The following is a 22,122-nucleotide window of genomic DNA, read 5'->3' as shown; positions in this document are numbered from 1 at the left end:
ATGTTACGTTTGTATTTTCCAAGGCTTGATGAAAATAGTAGTTTTAAAGGGCTAATTACTTGCTGCAACTAGAGCATTTCTTTTACATCAAGCAATCAAAGAGATATTCGCTAACGGTCGGTACAAAACGCAGGTACACTCCAGGTCAGGTCAGGTCAGGTATCGCCTAATGTTTTTTACTATTTAACATTTAGATCCAAATATGTGAATCTGTCATTACATTTGGTGTAGATCTTCGATTAGTTTGGTCATTTTTTCTCAGCAATTCCCTATTTAAAGTTATCTTTGTTTTCAAAATCGCCACACAATTTAGTGTCTTGTCTTACATTTTTCACATAGATTTCATTATTGTTCTTGTACGCATTGGGTGCATTCAAGAGTAAAAACGTTTTGCCAACTGCGTGTACTTTTAGAACGTTACACATGAAAAAAAAGATGGCAGACATTCATATGAGAAAGTTAAGTTCCATTTCGTGCAGTTTCAGTATTTATTGATAACACATGCACAGGATGATTTGCACAACTAAAATATACCTTTGTAAGATGTTTTAGGACAAGATTGTACGAAAATAGCTTGGCTAAATGAAATGACAATTACTCGTTCAAGAACAAACTGTTTTGGGATATTAGTCCAAGGGTTGTCATCCACAAAGATAAATAACGATCTAGCAGGTGACTCTATTTCACGACTGGAAATCTGTCACTCTAACTCAGAGGGTAAACCTTTGGCAGTTTGCAAAAAAATTATCAAAATATAGTGAAAATCAATGCCCTCTAGCTCTGTAGGTCCTAATCTTTTGTTGAGATATCATGTTTACATAAATGCATTCCAGTTGAAAAGGTGAAAGGGTATTCAGTTATTCATGTTTACATAAATGCATTCCAGTTGAAAAGGTGAAAGGGTATTCAGTTATTCATGTTTACATAAATGCATTCCAGTTGAAAAGGTGAAAGGGTATTCAGTTATTCATGTTTACATAAATGCATTCCAGTTGAAAAGGTGAAAGGGTATTCAGTTATTCATGTTTACATAAATGCATTCCAGTTGAAAAGGTGAAAGGGTATTCAGTTATTCATGTTTACATAAATGCATTCCAGTTGAAAAGGTGAAAGGGTATTCAGTTATTCATGTTTACATAAATGCATTCCAGTTGAAAAGGTGAAAGGGTATTCAGTTATTCATGTTTACATAAATGCATTCCAGTTGAAAAGGTGAAAGGGTATTCAGTTATTCATGTTTACATAAATGCATTCCAGTTGAAAAGGTGAAAGGGTATTCAGTTATTCATGTTTACATAAATGCATTCCAGTTGAAAAGGTGAAAGGGTATTCAGTTATTCATGTTTACATAAATGCATTCCAGTTGAAAAGGTGAAAGGGTATTCAGTTATTCATGTTTACATAAATGCATTCCAGTTGAAAAGGTGAAAGGGTATTCAGTTATTCATGTTTACATAAATGCATTCCAGTTGAAAAGGTGAAAGGGTATTCAGTTATTCATGTTCCAAATTATGCTTTAATATATGTTGATACATATATGATGTCGCTGTTACCCAGACTAACACATAAATTGCATCAAAGGTCAATGAAAGTTGGTGCAAAAAATCAGGTCAGGTGATGGGTACATTCTGAGCTTTGTAATTGTGGATCACCAACTACCATTGATACTCACCTCTTTTAATTTTGTATGCAATGTAACAAATAGACTACTACACACTCTACGACACATCTAAATGTGCGTGCTCCGTTTGAGCGATAATTAACATTCAATTTGGTAATTAATGGGTGTCAAGAGAGATATCGTTTACTTAGAGATAGTGTTATGTCTCTTTTCTTCTGTTTTGAGTCGAAACTTTATATATTTGGTATGTTTTGTCCCTTACTTTATTTGTAGAAGTTTTGAAAATGCTAGAAATCCAAAGGAATGGTGAAAATGCCAGATAATATTTGTACTCTGATTATTATCACATGTATTGGTGGGATTGGACTGGATTATTAGGCAGACAAGTATTTTTGATCCCTTTCCAATTTATTTATGTAATCGTACTTTCTTTTTTTCTTCACTGACTTGTATTATTTGTATCTGGGAATAAAAAAAAGTCATAAAAACAACAATGTGAACATATTCGAGTACTTACATTGTTGAATTAGCATTTATAAAAGAGGATGTGAAATTTGCCATGAAAACCAATATTGCAAATAAAAACAGATGACAGATCTTGGATCCAAATGTGAATGTGAATCCCAAAAATGTTCAGTCTATACCTGGCCTATAGCCTGTACTTGGTCTGTGTACCTGTGTGTTGTACCGACAGATTAATAACACTTGACTCAGCATGTTGGAACAGCAGAGATTTGTATTACACAGCAACAGTTTTATGGTCTCTTTATGTGTACATGAACTACCAGGGGAACTGGAATTTTGTTTGTGGATATGAACTATTATTTAATGAGGCCACACAACTGATTTACAAAGATTATTATAGCTGTGGGAGTGTTCAGTCCGGGTGTTCAGCTAACAGTTGTGTCCGTCACAGATTTGCGATGTTCCTCGATCCTGTATTTTCAATTCTCTTCCCGATTCGCCAATATACACATAACATGATCACAGTCCTTTATACACGGTATCTTGTGTATCACCCCAAAGCCTTAAAGGATGGAATTTCAATCCCACGTTCTCCCATATATTTTTGTTATCGTATCAGCAAACCGCTGTTGAAACGGTAGCCTCACTGGCAGCAGTCAAGGATTAAATAAACGAGGCGTGCAAACTCTTATAATTATTTACCAAAGTGCCGGTAAATATTACCACACACATAACGACTGCACAACTAAGATGTCTTGAGTTTCAGGCAATGTGAAAGGGTTGGCTAAGAAATTTAGTTTTCTTAATCAAAATGTACGTCTAAATTATTACAACCACGGTTATAGAAAAATGCAGTCCCTCTAAGATAGTGATATAGTAAATATTCGATGACGTATTTCAGGACCAACGAGTTCTAGAAAATCTCTTTACGAATAGTAAGAACATTTGCGTATATGATAAAATCCATAACACATTCATAATAGAATAATTGCTCATAATAAGTAGTGATAAGTAAAAACGTAAAAAGTAAAAAGCATAAATTGTCTCAGTGTTTCGGGTTAAAAAACCAGTTTGGTTAACCAGTAACGGTCGATTTTTTTTCAAGGAAAAAGAACAAATGAACCATGTCGGATTACGAATTATTGCCTTCGGATATTGCAGTATTCGGTGCAATATTATTATTCGTCGCTGGTCAGGGAATATATCATGGATGGAAGAAGCAGAAATCAACCAGAGAGTAAGTCTAAAAGTAATTGTTGACAATCATATATGGTTACCTCGAGGAGAAATATCTTGAGAATACATTGGTGGGCCTGATGCCGAATGACTCTGACTACTCATACAAAGGTCGGCGAATAGTGTTTGCCCGGTGGATGAACATGAATCAAATCTCGATCATTGCGACGATTACTATCACCGTTAATTATTTTGTCTTTCAGATACCTGACTGCCAACCGTAGTCTAAGTGGAGTACCGGTCGCTATGTCGTTACTTGTTTCTTTCATGTCAGCGATAACATTACTTGGAACGCCAGCTGAAATTTACCTCTACGGAACGGGATATACTGCTGGTATACTAAGCTATTTTTGGGTTTATCCATTTGTCACCTGGTTTTTTGTGCCCGTATTTCAACCTTTGCCACTGACAAGTGCATACCAGGTGAGAGCTATACAACTGCAATATTGGGGGTGGGGTGGGGTGTGATATCATCATCATAATCAATATCATCATCATCAACATCATCATCATCATCATCATCATCATCATCATGTTTTCAAATGGAACATTTATTCGTATTTGTCTTATGTACAATGAAGTACTAAACTATGTACAAAAAAGGAGATGAAACAGAATACGAATGAGTTGGCTTAGTAAAAGTTAATGTTCCTGATAAAATTAAAAGAAGTGAACTTAACAAACGGTGGATTCTTAAATCGGGCCGACAAAATGTCGCTGACCCCCTATCTGTAAAACAAAAAACAGGCTGACCCCCGATCACTTAATTCTAAAACATGATGACCCCCCCCCCCCCAATATATAATATTCACATGACAGGTATTTTTTGATCGTGATCGTGTGGACTGATTGACTGTCTTGCATCTACTTTATAAGATCCCGGGTTAGCACTATCATAATTATAATTATTGACTACACAGGGTAAATATATCCCAAAAGGAGTTTAATAGCATCTTGACAGTGAAAGGTAGGGAAAGCTTGAGAAGGGAATATGTACATCTCTTATAGGGGGTCCTAGGGGTCTCCCCCTAGAAGCCCTGGAGGCTTTTTACTCTAAAAAGTCAATTTTGAGACTATTCAGACCTTTCAGACAATAATTTCCAAGCTTTACAAGACAGCACCAACATGTAAAAAGCAACTACACAGGGTTGAAATACTTTTGAAATATACTTTGATAGCATCTTGACAGTAAGAGGGGACGCGCTTGAGACTGGGATGTGTACACCTCATGTTGGGGGTCCAAGGGGGTCTCCCTCTAGAAGCCCTGGAGGATTTTTAGTCTTAAAGCCAATACTTAGGCTATTCAGACCCTTTCAAGCAATAACTCAATCCATGCATTACAAGACAGCTTCATCAAGTATCAGAAACTATTCTTTATAACTTACATAGGGTTGAAATATGTTCTTAAACAGTTAAATGGCATCATTATTATACATGTAGTAAAGGTCAGCACATCTAATGGTAGTATCATTGGTAAGGGAGATTTGGAGTTTAAGGCAATTTTAGACTACCTTGGCAAACATTTCCCATCTTTAAAAGACAATATCATCTCAAATTAGAATAGGGTGAAAATATTTAAGAAAAGTTTAATACCATTATGACAGTAAAAAGGTTGTTGGTGCATCTGATTGTTGGTTGAATGCATGAGTGACCTCAGGGGGTGAGGGAGTCCTTCGGGTTTTCCCCCTGGCAGATCTGCAGTTTTTTGCTTCTATTAAGGCAATGTTTAGGTTATTCATAGCCTTTGAGGTAATATTTTCAATATTTTTATTGTATATGTTTATATAACAGATTTATTGACATGTTAATTTGTAAACCCACACTTTTAACAAAAGAAGCCGTATTTTTGCTTGTTGTATCACGTGATCACTGTACGCCCCCTTGTAAACAAACCTAGCGGATAACTAGAAATCCAGCTATAGCCAGCATTTCTAATACCAAATTTGGTGTCAAACGATTAAAAGATCACCGTTGTATACATTGTGACAAGTCTTTTAACTGTACTTTTCTTGTCACAGGGAAATAGTCAAAAATTCCAATCAGAACGGCGAAAGCCGAACGCACGGTGGTCACACGATCGTAAACATAAATTTATGAAAGATATCAAAATTACCATCACAGAGGGTGCAATTTTTGCTTGACTAGAACAAGAAAGCATATCACGAACATTTTTTGTACATTTAATGGAATACAGTACGCAAAACAAAGACGCACTCATTTTTCAGCTGATGGTAATAAGTTGGTTATAACATGGAAGTATAACCAACATGGTTATAAGATTGAATATATCACTGAGTGATATGCAAATAGTAAACATTTCGTTATACTACTGAGCAAACGTGCCCTCTGATTGGATGATAAAGTTAAGGCTGGCGTGTAAACAACCGCATTGCAGTTATCGGAGAGGTGCGTGATACTACGCTCAACAGCATAACGCTGAAGTGATTTTATTTTAAAATGAAACAGCATTTTTAGAAGCTCAAAAATGAATCCGTAGTCGCAGGTGATGAATATGTATGTTATTTGCCAAACACTGTTCCACATCTTGCTGCTCGAGGTAATTTTTCCGGTATAACGGCTCTCCGTTTTTACCGGAAAAATTACCTCGAGCTGCAAGATATGGAACGGTATTTGGCAAATAACACACACACACACACACACACACACACACACACACACACACACATATATATATATATAAGTGACTTGATGAACAGGTAGTAGTGTTCGAAGTCGGCCTTACTTCCAAGTTCCAATCCCAAAGTAGAATACTAATAAGCGATGTCTCGGTGCGTCTAGCACACATTCTTCACGGTATGACAAACACACCATTACTAGCAAATGAACTACGCATGTCCGAACAAAAGGAAATTAAATTTCCCCGCGGTCCGAAGTAAAGCGGGAATTTATTGTCTTGGCGTGACGTAACTACTGGCCAATGGGAGGCAAGCTTTACACAGTACCGGTGTTCTGTGCAACCTAGTGGTATTTAAGTGAAAGTATCGGAGTATATATTCGTCAGTCTAGCATTGCCACCAGTACGCTGTGCATATCCACTTCAACTTTTACCTTGAAACAACATGTATAATGTCCTTCAGAAATTTAGCGCCTGAACGTTTTTATTCCCATGCCGTAAATCTGGTTGTTCATAATACTATCAAAACGTCAACGTCTTTGAGACCTTGCAAAATGATGTCTACCGGGATAGCTAACTTGAAGAAAGATATCGCCGACGCATGGTCAACACCAATTTGCATTCACACCATTGTTGGCAATCAAAGAACTGAAATATTCTGCAACTCTTTTAACCTCAGGTTTAAACACATATACAATCAAATGTTGCTGATGATTCAGCAGATTCGATTCTCACATTCGAATCTAAGCAATTGAGAAAGCCGTCCTCAAAACTAACTTCCAGTGGCCAAACAGTACTGTAAAGGGTTGGTCACCCATCGCCGAAAACTAAAAAGTCGAAAAACCGAATTCCATCAGTCGGAACGCAACCACCCACCATAGAGAGCGTTCATCATGCAAAGGTCACGTGATTATTTTCAAATATGGCAGCGCCCGTAAGATGGTAAACAGTAAACAAAAATGACTCAGAAGCTCACGAATTAGCAGAGGGATCCGACAACGAGAAACATATTTCAAAACCAAAGACCGCTTATAAGAAGATAACCAATCAGGCCTAAACTCGCCGCATCCCATAAGGGCATCCTACTTTTGACAATGATAAGACAAGCCCTCATCTTCGTCTGCAGAAAATTTGGACTTTGGACAAAAGCCTCAGTGTCAAATAATACAGCAAATAAGATAAGTAACTCATGATTCTTTTTTCCGTTTGTAGCATTATATTTTGTAGGCTTTTTAGTTTATGCTTTTTACAGGGTGTCAGGTAATTGTCCCCTCAGGGTTTATGCACCATTTTAGTGCCAAAAAATTCAAAATGTTTCATAACTTTCTTTGTTTGTTTGTAGCATTGGGTTAATAGGCTTAGTTTCGTATTTCTCGGAGAGTTAGGTCATTGTTATTTCAGGCTACAAGGCTGTGTGTCATTGTTTCAAATATTACAGCAAGATCGTAAAGTAACTCTCATGTTTCCTTTTCCTGTTTGTAGCATGGAGTCAGCCTACAATACGAGAAAATCAGGTTCATGAAAGCTTTCCTCATCGGAGAAAGGATTGCCATATGTTCCAAAGTACCATAGCAAAAAATGACAATCAAATAAGCTAAGTAACCTTCTGTTTGTAGCATTGGATAATACAAGCTTAGTTTCGGTTTTTGACGGAGAGTTTGGTAATAGTTCTCTCGCGGGCTTAGAGCGTTGGATTTTCTATGTTTTTTTTTGCCCCAGAGTCTTTATTTTTGTTTTGTTTATTTTTGTTTTGTTTTGTTTTGTTTTGTTTTGTTTTGTTTTGTTTTGTTTTGTTTTGTTTTGTTTCCCGCCAGTCACTACTGTTTGAGATGTCTTGCCTAGTCGTAATTCATGTAACATTCCAGCACTTTTATTAGCTTTCGCGGTAGGCTCACAGCTGTCATACATAAATGAGATTTCGTAGCTGAATATTTCTTTTGTCTATTGTCTTGACCATAAGATTGGTTTCACACCATTTTAAAAATGTTCTCAAGTGAGGACAGGGTTTCTGCTGTTTCCATTGTTCCTTTCGTTGAATGTAATTCGGCAAGTTACTCGCAAAAAAAGAAGAAAAAAGTGCATTTTTCCCTAGTAAGTGTTGGCCTGACTGTGGAAACTCCTGATGTGGAATAGGACTGGCACCCCCGGGAGTACGTCCTCTAACCGGGGACGCCACAGTCAACAGAGCCACCGGAACAGCCGAGCCCAGTGTGCAAGAAGACTCCTGATGATCAAGACGTTTAGCCTTTGTTACCTATATTGTTGGAGTATATTATCTTTATCATTCGTTTCTACTACCTATATTCATGGAAGACCACTACCAGTGTTTGCGGTAAGCCGGTTTTCTACATTGGCATAGTCGGCAATAGAATTTGTGTGTGGCAAATGTTTTTTGTGTGTTTTACATTTTTCGATTTTGCCGTGCCACGGAAGTTCCCGTCAACCAATTGTAACATGTACTTATACATGCAATTTCAATTTTTTTGTAGTTGTCATTTTCACGAATTCAAAGTGTTTATTTCAACTGTATACTTGCAAGTATTTTGTATTTTCGAATTAATTACATCTGTGTGACATTATAGTTTAAATCAAGTACTTGCAATTTTAGTAACATCAATATCACACAGACCTAAACCTGAACTAACACGCAATCTACTACGTGTAGCTCAGCATTTTATATCAATTTATCAATAACAAAGAAATAGAATTTGTAAACCGAACGATGTCAACGACAGCGAGGACCACTGCCAACCATGGGTATGAGCGGCCACTCATCTCCAATCAAATAGACCACCGCCAACATCTCCTTTTAACAGGCCACAGGTATCCACACAAATCTCCTATACAAAAAATCTCTGGAGGATGAGGTTTCGAACCTGAAGGGCCAATTACAAACAATACAGTCTGCCCTAGATGGAATAATATCACAGATGAAGACAATAACAACTTGACTAAAGAACCCACGAAGGTCCAGGAGCCGGTCACCATCACCAAACCGAAACTGTTACCAGTGTAGTAGGCAAGGACACTTCAGGAGGGACTGCCCACTGCTCGACCCAAAAACCAATAGAGTGACCTTTGCACCAGATTGAAATGAGCAGGGGTCGGAGACAGATGCCTAACACCGACCCTCAATCCCACAGGCCTCAGCAACCGGACAGATAACCTGGACACCAAACTGGACCAAACACTACTAGAAAAGCAATGTACCACACTGCCCTTTTACGGTGATGTTACATGCTCGTCAGAAAAACCTTCTGCGATGAAGGCAACTGCAAACAGCAAGCAGGAAGAAGTCACTATATACCAACTCAAGTCATCTTCCATGTGCACTGTGCCTATTAAAATTTAAGGACACCAGGTGAATGCCATAGTTGATACTGCAGCAGAAGTTACCCTCATCTCAGACCAACTCTACAAAAGCTTGCGTGACAAACCAATAAAACGGTAATCATGCACACAGCTGGCCGGAATCTAGACATGAAAGGCATCATCATAGGACCCGTCCACCTTCAATTAGGGAGAGCGAAATTCCTACAGAACATTTATGTAGCTCCCATTGAGGACGATATGCTACTGGGACTGGATTTCTTTAGAACCAACAAAGTCCGGGTAGACATGGATAAGGGCCAGCTAGTTCTTGGGCAAGAAACTTTGGACATGACCTTGGCAATGGTTGTCATGGTAGGGACCCTCCAAAAATAGCCAAGGTGTCTTTGAGGGAAAGAACAGAAGTCCCACCCAACCATGTGGTCCGAGTACAATGTGATATCAATAAAGACATATTTGACTATGTACTGGAACCCATAGCAGGTCTAGAAGTAATGATACCTAGGACGGTGTACAGTGGCGAGAAAAACCCCACCGAATGTCTAGTAAACCCGTTTGATTACACAGCAGTCTTGGGGGAGGGCCAGATCATTGCAGAAGCAGCCGAAGTAGAAGTCCTACTCATTCCAGCTCAGGACAACCAGGTGAACCAGGTGAGGAAAACCACCAACTATACACTACCAGGACACCTAGTGGAACTACACAGCCGTTCAAGTCAGGGCCTCTCAGGAACTATTGCTTGACTATCAAGATGTCTTTGCAAAAAATGACTTTGACCTTGGTAATTTCACCACAATTCAACATGGTATCAATACCAAGGACGCAAAACTCATCAAGCATAGACTATGGTGTACACCACTCCACTTTGTTCAAGAGGAAGGGAAACACCTAAGGAAGATGTTAGACAACTCAATCATTCAACACTCTACCTCGGAATGGGCATCAGCCCCAGTGTTGGTTAGGAAATGTGATGGCAGTGTCTGATGGTGTATCGACTACAGAGCCCTTAACTCCATCACAGTGAAAGATGTCCATCCACTTCCAGTTATTGAAGAATGCATGGATACACTTGCAGATAATGTCTGGTTTTCTAAATTAGACGCAAACTCGGCACTTTGCAATGCACCCGCTACCTTTTCACATCACAGGTGATGAGCTTAGTATTAAGAGGGCTACCCTGGGAAACAGTGCTAGCCTTCCTAGATGACATATTAGTACTGGGTAAAGACTTCAAACAACATCTACAGAACTTGAAGGATGTCTTCATAAGGATGAGACAGTACCAGTTAAGACTGAAACCACGCAAGTGTGAACTCTTCCAACATGAGGTAGAATTCCTCGGGAGAAAGATAAAAGATTTACCACCCGCTTTGCCAACTAATGACATGGATCTGCAGTGATGACCTTCCAATTGCTGACTTGTGGCAGTTTGTTTGCAACAACTTAACTGGAAAAATCCCGCAAAACATAAAACTGTCTCCAGAGTACAGCGACCTGTTTACCAAGGTGAAGAGATGAATGGGATGGGTTGTGCCAGTGATCAATACTCCCTGAATCCCCCTAACTCACCAGCTACTCTTCTACACTGGCGAATACTGGTGGCCATCTTGGGTGAACTGAGTTCGCAACAACAGACTCAGTTTAAGAATATGGATCCCAAGTAGAAGAGCTCACTTGCAGTTCTGCACTCACGGGGCAAACTGGGGGGAGGGGCACTGAACCGCAAAATCATCAGCAAAGTGTTCACTGGGGAGTTGAAATCATGCACCAAACGGGGATCAACTTCAAGGAACACCCACTTCAGTATAAATGCCATCCATCAACACACTGGCTCATCCATAGGGCAAGGATACATCAACCAAAGTCAACTACAAGTTCAAATTGCCCAAGTTACCGTGCGCACGGTTGGCAGTTTGAACCTAGAATGATTGGCCCTACTAGTACCTCAGTTCAGCTGTATTAAATCACTGGTGACATCACAGTCCTCTTAAGATGGGGAGGAGTGTAGTGGAATAGGACTGGCACCCCCGGGAGTACGTCCTCTAACGGGGGGGGGGGGCACTGTCAACAGAGCCACAGGAACAGCCGAGCCCAGTGTGCAAGAAGACTCCTGGTGGTCAAGATCTTTAGCCTTTGTTACCTATATTGTTACAGAGTGTATTATCTTTATCGTTCGTTTCTACTACCTATCTTCGTGGAAGACCACTACCAGTATTTGCGGTAAGCCAGTTTTCTACACTCCTTCAATTTGTTCAAATAGCACTGTTGGAAACCCAAGTATCACCTCAACTTCTTGGTTCATGCAATTCAGTGTATCTTAATTTCTACATTATTGTAACAGGTAATTTCTTGTGAAACGTTGGTGACCGGCTTACTGTGCACTTTATCGATATTTAATGTTCAAACGGGGAAGTACTCACTCGCACTGCTGTTCCAATCATCAGTCTGTTCCATTTAAGACTATAACGTTGAATTAGCCGACCAACTAGTTTCTTCTCAAACCATCTCTTCTACGAGGTACCATACCGACTTGGATTGTGTTGAGTAAAACTCACAATGAAACATACGTATCTGATTCACGAACGCCAAGCTAGCCACTTGGTTGATTTCATTACATGACCAATCTCTGTCTCCGTTTTTTCTCAGATGGGCTAAACACACAACTTAAATACATTTCAAAGTTTACATAAATTTCTATTCTTAGAGTATGACGTATTCTTAAGTCTTATGAAAGACATCATCTGAGATTCAATATCCAATCACCTTCTCTAGATTAGTAATAAAAGTTCATATCTCAAAGACCATAAAATAGTTGTGTAATATTATAATTATACTTCTACAAAACAATGAAGTCATATAATGAAGTTCTAAAATTAATACATCATGTCATATTAAAACTTGTTGACAGTTCAATCGTACCTGGTACAAACAATTCTGAAATACCCAATGTTGAGATGTCGAAGACCTATGATGAAAATTACCAAAATATCCTGAAGGGATATAATTTAGGTCTGTGACTCGTAACACTTGCAAAGGTGGAGGCACTGTCAGCCTGCATAGAACAAATGATATCGATGCAAGTCGGCATAGGCCCCGAATGCGGTCAGATATATCGTACCAGTAATTTGTACGTTTGCCTCGTACGGAGGGCAGGTTGGGATTTGATTATCAGCCTCGATTGTTGGCACTGAGTGAATACAGTAGACTTTGAGTTTTGTAATGTGAGATCTCCTGTTTTTTACCAGTCTGTCTGTGTCTGATCTAGCGATGATAAATATTCCAAAATCCTTGGTACTGTTTAGTTATTCCTACACGTTGGTCAAGGTGTGAGTAATATGGTGGTTGTCTTATCAAACAAGTAGTAAAAGGAAAAATATTTGTGTGCGTGTGTAGGTGAACATTATTGCAACATGCAAATTTCAGGTTTGGATTCAGTTTGCCTCTCGATTGTTGGCTCTAAATGAACAAGACTTTGGGCTTTGTAATATGTTATCACACCCGATCTGTGTCTCAATAAATTGTATTTCGAAAATACTACTACTGCTTAGGTGTTCTTCGAATTTGGCCAATGAATTTGAAGAAATCTTGTTAACCAGGATGGGAAATAATATTACAAACGTTAACGTTGCAACTGGCAAATTACATGATTACACGAATATGTGAGGGCATTGATGGCCTTCCTACTCACAGGCCAAAGACTTTCGATGCAAAGCGGCACAAGTCTGCATGCTTGCTCAGACTTTCGTATACGTAACTCATATGTTTGCGTCATATCAAGGGAGGGCAGGTTTGGATTCGTGGATTGTTAGTTCTAAGCGAACTAGACTTTTGACTTTGTGCTGTGCATGTGATATCATTTAACCGAACCAGTCGGTGTTGCGTTCATTAATACATGTATACTGAAAACATTTGTCCCGAATATTGATTCTTCGGCCAAAGAGATATGATGGTTACCTTGTTAACCAGAAAGGAAAAGAGGTGGATATTCAGGTGTAGAAAGAACAGCTTATTCGAACAACAGAAACCGGCCAAAGTTGCAGGCCGATGCTTTCAACATTATTTAGTTGTTGTTAGAAATTAGAACGAAATTTTCTCTCCGTTTAGTGCCTCACATAATAACACGTTACCATGGTCCTCATCATCATGTGATACTGTTGTCAGGGTCAGCGACCTGTACAAAATTCCAATGATATTTGTAATGCCTTATTCTAGTACGTACTTTCCAGTGCATCAGAGTTGAAAGAATGAATCGGCATAGTAGCTGTAGAGAAGTTCAGTTCAGTTCAGTTAAGGTCAGTTCAATTCAAGGGCCTAGTAATTCTTTATTCTAAACATCCCTCTGTTCTGTAGCATAATATGAGTCAGTAGCATTCTTAAAAGCATTTACAGATGTTGATGGCCGACACTACACTGTCCGGTAGCTTGTTCCATTCATGTATTACTCTACAAGTAAAGAAGTGTTTCCTGATGTCTAGTCGCGCATATGGTTTCAGGAGTTTATTTGAATGTCCTCTTGTTGAGTGATATTTTGCAGTCTGAAAGTGTAGCTTGCATTGGTCAATATTGTTGATAATTTTGTACACTTGAATCATGTCACCTATACATCTTCTCTGACTCAGTGTTGTCAACTGTAACTGTCTCAATCGTTCTTCATATGTGAGGTTCTTCATACCGACCACCATTTTTGTAGCTCTTATTTGTACTTTCTCTAATTGTGAGTTGTCTCTCTGTAGCCATGGTGACCATACCTGAATGGAAAATTCCAGTTGAGGTCTAACAAACTGTTTATATAGCCTTACTATTACTTCCTTTGACCTCACTGTGAAGGACCTTTTAATCATTCCAAGTGTTCGGTTTGCCTTTTTGACTGCTTCTGCACATTGAACGGATGGTTTCAGTGTCTCATTTACAATGACTCCTATGTCCTTTTCATTTGGTTCTATTGTGAGTGTAGATTCTCCCATCTTATGATCTATTTTTGTGTTTTTATTGCCTACATGCATGACCTCGCATTTTGCTATATTAAAACTCATTTGCCATTTATTAGCCCATTCACATAGGTTATCTAAATCAGACTGCAGTACTTCATGGTCTTGACTTGTGGCTACTGGTGTGTACACTTTTGTATCGTCTGCAAATTTCTTGATGTTAGAAGTTAAACCCTGGTCGATATCATTTATGTATATCAAGAGAAACACTGGTCCAAGAACGGAACCCTGAGGCACACCGTTTGTTACATCTTGCCATTGTGAACTTTCTCCTCGAATTACAACACGCTGCTTTCTGTTACTCAGCCATTCCTGGATCCAAAATGCAATATTCCCTCCAATTCCATATCATCGTATTTTCATGAGAAGTCTTACATGTGGTACTTTGTCAAAAGCTTTGGCAAAGTCGAGATAGATAATGACAACTGCCTGTCCGCTGTCGACTGCTTTTGTTACATCCTCTAGAAATGGTAGTCTTCCAGGGTATTTTTCATGTCTTGATTCAACGACTTTAATGTTGGAGCATTTACAACATGCTCTGGTAGATTTTTCCATGGCAGGAAAGATCCGGAGGTAGGGTTTTTTGACAGGAAAGAACAGTAAACAGAGCTACACTAACGTGTTTCAGTGAGATGCTTCGTGATTTTGGTAGAAAGTCCTTATTTGTATGTTACTTGTGTCAGGATACTAATAGACTTGATTCGTCGCACTTTTGGATTATTTACTTATATACGCATACCCTAATACGTTAATAGTAATGTCATGTTGTCTGGAGCATTCAAGCGGACGTTTTCTGGACATGGTACCCAGAATTTGTGGTCCTCGTTTTACGAGACTCTGTATTTTTTGCTTGCAGGTCTAAAATTGGACGAAGTTGTACAGAAAGTACGGGAGGACTTGTTGTGGAAGCTGAACTCTTTCAACTTACAGAAATCTGCTGTGGCGTCTATAAGTATCCAGAAGCGACGATGGTATCACAGTATCATTGAACTTTTGAAGTCACCGTTGACATCATTTCCACTAGTTATAAATTAACAGAGACTACAAAGAGACTCTCCCCTGGTAAGGGGGAGGGTATGACATTGCCAATAATCGTGTGTTGTTCGAACTTTGCGCCAATTATAATTTTATACTGGTTCATTAGTCTTTTGTGACCCTGTTTTGCCTTGATTATGTTTCCATAGGCTTTTAGACATTCACCGAAGTAAAGCAACTAATCTGAATTGTAATGACATTGTGATCAATCCATGTCATCTTGTTTTTGAGTTATTGTGTTTGTAAAGTCATTTATTTGCACCATTTTACCCGTTCTTTAGTTAGTCTATTACTCAGGCAACGCTTTCTGCTGCACTATGACTTGCGTCATGCGTATGTTTGTGTGTGAAGTCTGGATAAGACATTAAATTTCCCGCGGTTCGAAATAAAGTGGGAAATTATCGTCTTGGCAAGAGTGTAACTACTAGCCAATAGGAGGCAAGCTTTGTACAGGTGTTCTGTGCAACCTAATGGACCAGGTATTTAAGTGAAAGTATGAGAGTATTCGTCAGTCTAGCATTTGCCACCAGTACGTTGTGCATATCCACTTTCAATTTTTCGAAATTATTTATTTCGTTTTGCATGTCGCAGTTCTAGATGAGCTTTTAATTTTCATTCCATTTATGGCTATTAAGGCGTTTGTGGAATGGTTGTGCAGTTTTCCCGATATACTGTATGTTGCATGTCCGGCAGGTGAGGGCGCAAATTTACATTACTGGATTTGAAGTTCACGTCATCTTTGATGGGGAATATTTTACCAGTGGCTGTGGCTTTGAATTTTTGGTATTTTGTAAAATAGAGCAACAATTACATCTTGCAGTTTTACAAGGTTTGCAACCCCACGTTGTCTGGTCGGATTTGGCGTGTTTAAGTTTGTTCTGATGTAAAATATAAAAATTAAATGAAACTTACCTGAAAGGAAGTTGAAGTTTGATTGGAATTCTACCGAATTATCTGTATATTAGAAGGGATCACATGAGATGACATTGCCGCCTCGTGTTGGCTCAGTCTTTAAAGTTGATGAGTGGGTCCACCAGGACAATAATATAACTAAGGGGAGGGGTGTATGTGATCCCTTCTATTGTTACAGATAATTCGGTAGAATTCCAATCAAACTTCAACTTCCTTTCAGGTAGGTTTCGTTTAATTTTTATATTTTATCTCATTACCATAACAATAAGGGTTCCCATGAGATTTCAAAGCCAACTGATGTGCCATGAATCACGAAATATCACCATACATTCAGTGCTTCTTACTTTATTCTCTTCATAATCATAAATAAAATAAGGCGAATTTCCCTTTTCCAGCAAATAGTTTTACATAACTCATGAGTGAGAATCCAGTACTCCAGTACTGGCATATGTGTCCTCTTTATAGATACGCCTGTCATAAAATTTAGCAAACATTGACACTGAAGACCACCCTGCAACCTTTAATATTTCTTCAACTGGTACAGATTTAGCCTTCGCTGCTGATGTTGATGCAGCCCTTGTACTATGGGCTTAAAGATATATGTGTTTATTCCAGATTTAAACAAGATTCCCTTAATCCATCTACTAAATTGTGTCTCTCGCCACTCCTCGGTGGGGTTTTATTTAACTTAGAAATAGTTTGGTTCCTGATTGTCTAATTGACTCTGTTCTACATAGATATTCTGCCAGAACTGTTGCAACACAAAGCCTCCTGTCAGGACTGTACGCAACTAATTTTACAGTTTGTTTTGTCATTGACTATCTACTTTGCTTAATATGATCTGAAATCATGAATTCATATGAACGTTTTGTTTTTGTCATACTCTTAATATCAAGTAAGTGAATAGACTGCCCTCTCTAGCTCTGCGCCGATACTAATGCTATGGGCATGACCAATTTCAATGTAAGGAGTTTAAGGGCGAGCTTTGCTACGGGTGACAAACCCTTTAAATACTGTACCACTGGTTTTACGTCCCAGATTTGGATGTACCTTGGCTGCGAGGGTCTACAGCTAGTTTGGAACACAATAACATTTCCTTCCAAAGTAATAAGAGTACTTAATTCAGAACCTATTGTGTTCAATGCACTGTAACCTATAGGGTCCAGCTTCAAAAAGCTTTGCCAAAAATTATAGTGCTTGGGCGACAGTTGGTTGAAATAAATTAGTCTTTGTTTTACCACAATAAATTTCCCATTTCTTGATGTATATTTCATATTGTTTGGTTGTCCCTGGTCTCCATGGCGACATGATAACCTTGACTGCTCGTTCAGAAATCTGCTGGTTTTGCAGTGATTTCCGGACATATGGCAAGCTAGGAGTACAATCTTTTTTCTTAGAGGATGACGTGTCTCTTCTAATGGGAGTGTAAATAGTTTATTTGTGGTAACTGTAGGGGTTTGTCTACTAACAGTTGTCCCAGTTTGGAAAACCAAGCCTGTGTTGGCTGATCCAATTCCATTTTCTGCAAGCATCGGAGCAAGAGGATGAAAGGTGGAAAAGCATATGAATATATATTTGTTATGCCACCTCAATGAAAAACCATCAATATGCACAGCGTCTGGGTCTGGTCGCCAAAATACATAAATATCAATTTGTTTGTTCAGCCGTGATGCAAACAAATCAATTTCTGGCTGTCCAAATAACAATTTGATTTGATCAAAAATATTGTGGTTAAGTTCCCATTCTGTTCGAACATTGATATATACTCTGGACTGTATATCAGCATCTATGTTTTGAGCTCCTGGTAAATGAGTGGTAGTGATCCAAATGTTATTACTTATGCACCAGGACCAAACCTGTTTTGCAATCTCATTGCTTTCACTCGATTTGCAACCACCCATTGCATTAATGTATGCTACATCTGTTGTGTTATCACTTTGTACATTTACATGTTTACCACTATCATTATTACAGAGTGGTTTCAAGCCATATAGTGCTGCCATAAGCTCTAAATAATTGATGTGCTTTGTACGTTCCGTTATAGTCCACCTACCACTTGTTGTGACATCACCCTTTATATAATTTGTTTTTCCAAATAAAACGGAGGTATTGCTGATGTTCCTCTGCCACAGGAACAGTGCAATATGCATCACTCAAATCTACTGAAGCCATATAACAGTTTGGTTTCATTAACTGTATAGCAGTCTCCATTTTGAAGTGATGATATTCAACAAACTGATTTAATTCTTTCAAGTTTCGAATCATTCTGTATTTCCCTCTTCTATTTTCCTACTGAATATTTGATATATATTGACCCTCAGAAGGTAGTGTTTCAACTATTACTCCTCCGACAGTGTTGAGCACAATTCAATATGACATCATCAGATGTTATTTGTCGCCATGCAAGTACAAAGTGTCTCAGTCTACCTGCCATTTTCAAGTCATCGGCACTTACCTCATTTGGTAATGTCGAATCATAGACCCTCCCCTGGTGGAGGGTCTATGGTCGAATGCTCTATGTGTGATTGTTTTTGTTTTCTCCTCATTTCCTTTAATTGAAGTTCCGGCCAAAAAAAATTTCTGGCCTCCATAGTTGGCACCATAACTGTACCCTCTTCCTCTACCTCGGCCTCTTCCTCTTGAGAAACCTCTAGTTCCTCTTGTTTGGAAACCACCTCTGTTTCCTTTTAGTTTCTTTCCAACCTTGTTAGCCTCTTCTATACATTTTACTTGCTTAGCTATATCATCTCCAAATAATTCGGTTGTGAAAGGTACCGACGGGGAGCACAAGTGTCATTTAGCTCCGGTTTTATCAACTCCCTGCGTCTTGCATTAAGTTGGAGGTTTGCATGAGCTCCCAAGGCCAAGGAGTCAAATGCTAATTTAATAAGGTCATTTACCTTCAAGTTCGTTACATTTCCAGAGTCCTTCACTTTCAATAGATTGTCTATGAAAACGGCTCCGTTAATAGATTTGACCAGTGACTTATGCACTTTTTGCATCTTAATGTCAACTGATTTACTGTCTCTCAGTTGTTCCCATATTAACTGATTTATTCTGGTTACCAACAATTCAATATCTTCAGGTTTGATATAAACGTCATACTTCTCTTCACCTTTTCCTCAGAGTTTATACCGTCCTTCAATAAGGTGGTCACAATTTTAGCTAGGTCTTCATTTACTGCTCCCGACACTTCTATTCAAGATGCAAGTTTTGTGCAATGTCATCCAATAATTCATTTCCCTGATGTCCCATAGTTCCATCAGTTTTATTACTGTCGTTAGCTAGCAGTTCTTCAACTGCAGCCTCAGTGTCAGTGACATTCTTTTCAGTACAAGGTCGTTTTGAGGTATTTTCCCCATCACTTTCGTCAGCGTAATTATCATTTGCGTCATGACTTCTGTTCGACGCCACCACCATGAAGTTTCCCAACATCAAAGTCATTTCCTTGAATGAGTTCGACATGGTTACCACCTGTTCATTATCATTTTGTCTTTTACATTTTTGCGCTTGGCTTACATTTTGGTCGTCGTTTGTGACTTTCACACAGCTTCTGCCTTTCCCTTCTTTCTCCTTGCCATATTGTGGGCTTCATCCTGTATTTCACAAATATCATCTGGGTCAATATCAAGTCCGACGTCCAGTTGGTCTTCATTTCCATCATTGGCCATATTATCGAAAAGATTGCCTCTGCACGCCATACTCTTGGCTTATTTCAATAAATGTTTTCAAAAAGGTTCTGACCGTATAAAATTACTTCAAAAGTCACGTTCTGAGACTTGGCAACAGTCATTGCCGACAATATATACTATGCACTGTATACTATGCTATACTATATACTATACTATATACTCTACTATGCTATACACTTACTATGCACTATACTATACTATACTATGTTATATAGTATAGTATAGTATAGTATAGTATAGTATAGTATAGTATAGTATATAGTATATAGTATAGTATTCCCGTATTTGTTTGCCCAGAGTTTACTTGTGTTGTTCATGCATCCAAAGCATTGAAAATGCTGTCATTCCACTTAATTTATAGAGTGGCGGCTGTCATTCCACTGGTTTTACAGTGCTGAGTGTGTCATTCAACTAACTGAATGTAGAAAAGGGTGTCATTCCACTGTTTACCTACTAGAAATGCTGTCATTCCAGTTCCAAAGTATTGGAAATGCTGTCATTCCACTTAATTTGTAGAGTGATGACTGTCATTCCACTGGTTTTACATTGCAGAGGGTGTCATTCAACTAACTGAATGTAGAAAAGGGTGTCATTCCACTGTTTACCTACTAGAAATGCTGTCATTCCAGTTCCAAAGCATTGAAAATGCTGTCATTCCACTTAACGTATAGAGTGGCGGCTGTCATTCCACTAGCTTTACAATGCAGAGGGTGTCATTCAACTAACTGAATGTAGAAAGGGGTGTCATTCCACTGTTTACCTACTGGAAATGCTGTCATTCCAGTTCCAAAGTATTGAAAATGCTGTCATTCCACTTATTTTATAGAGTGGCGGCTGTCATTACATTGGTTTTACAGTGTAGAGGGTGTCATTCAACTAACTGAATGTAGAAAGGGGTGTCATTCCACTATTTACCTACTGGAAATGCTGTCATTCCAGTTCCAAAGTATTGGAAATGCTGTCATTCCACTTAATTTATAGAGTGGCGGCTGTCATTCCACTGGTTTTACAGTGCTGAGTGTGTCATTCAACTAACTGAATGTAGAAAATGGTGTCATTCCACTGTTTACCTACTAGAAATGCTGTCATTCCAGTTCCAAAGTATTGAAAATGCTGTCATTCCACTTAATTTGTAGAGTGATGGCTGTCATTCCACTGGTTTTACATTGCAGAGGGTGTCATTCAACTAACTGAATGTAGAAAAGGGTGTCATTCCACTGTTTACCTACTAGAAATGCTGTCATTCCAGTTCCAAAGCATTGAAAATGCTGTCATTCCACTTAACGTATAGAGTGGCGGCTGTCATTCCACTAGCTTTACAATGCAGAGGGTGTCATTCAACTAACTGAATGTAGAAAGGGGTGTCATTCCACTGTTTACCTACTGGAAATGCTGTCATTCCAGTTCCAAAGTATTGAAAATGCTGTCATTCCACTTATTTTATAGAGTGGCGGCCGTCATTCCACTGGTTTTACAATGCAGAGGGTGTCATTCAACTAGCTGAATGTAGAAAAGGGTGTCATTCCACTGTTTACCCACTGTAAATGCTGTCATTCCAGTTCCAAAGTATTGGAAATGCTGTCATTCCACTTAATTTATAGAGTGGCGGCTGTCATTCCACTGGTTTTACAGTGCTGAGTGTGTCATTCAACTAACTGAATGTAGAAAATGGTGTCATTCCACTGTTTACCTACTAGAAATGCTGTCATTCCAGTTCCAAAGTATTGAAAATGCTGTCATTCCACTTAATTTGTAGAGTGATGGCTGTCATTCCACTGGTTTTACATTGCAGAGGGTGTCATTCAACTAACTGAATGTAGAAAAGGGTGTCATTCCACTGTTTACCTACTAGAAATGCTGTCATTCCAGTTCCAAAGCATTGAAAATGCTGTCATTCCACTTAACGTATAGAGTGGCGGCTGTCATTCCACTAGCTTTACAATGCAGAGGGTGTCATTCAACTAACTGAATGTAGAAAGGGGTGTCATTCCACTGTTTACCTACTGGAAATGCTGTCATTCCAGTTCCAAAGTATTGAAAATGCTGTCATTCCACTTATTTTATAGAGTGGCGGCCGTCATTCCACTGGTTTTACAATGCAGAGGGTGTCATTCAACTAGCTGAATGTAGAAAGGGGTGTCATTCCACTGTTTACCCACTGTAAATGCTGTCATTCCAGTTCCAAAGCATTGGAAATGCTGTCATTCC

General features: G+C 38.8%; 1 protein-coding gene across 1 annotated transcript in view; it reads left to right on the top strand.

Annotated features, from left to right (window-relative positions):
* The first annotated feature begins 3,210 nt into the window (after nt 1–3,210).
* Nucleotides 3,211–22,122, top strand: part of LOC144453496 (sodium-coupled monocarboxylate transporter 1-like) — a 75,594-nt gene continuing 56,682 nt past the window's right edge. The window contains exons 1-2 of the mRNA XM_078144805.1: nt 3,211–3,323; nt 3,526–3,745. Of these exons, the coding sequence (XP_078000931.1) occupies nt 3,211–3,323; nt 3,526–3,745 (333 nt within the window). The remainder of the gene's footprint in view (nt 3,324–3,525; nt 3,746–22,122) is intronic.

The sequence above is a fragment of the Glandiceps talaboti genome, chromosome 2, assembly GCF_964340395.1.
Source record: "Glandiceps talaboti chromosome 2, keGlaTala1.1, whole genome shotgun sequence".
In the NCBI taxonomy this organism is placed as follows: Eukaryota; Metazoa; Hemichordata; class Enteropneusta; family Spengelidae; genus Glandiceps; species Glandiceps talaboti.
This window is presented reverse-complemented; position numbering and strand designations above follow the sequence as displayed.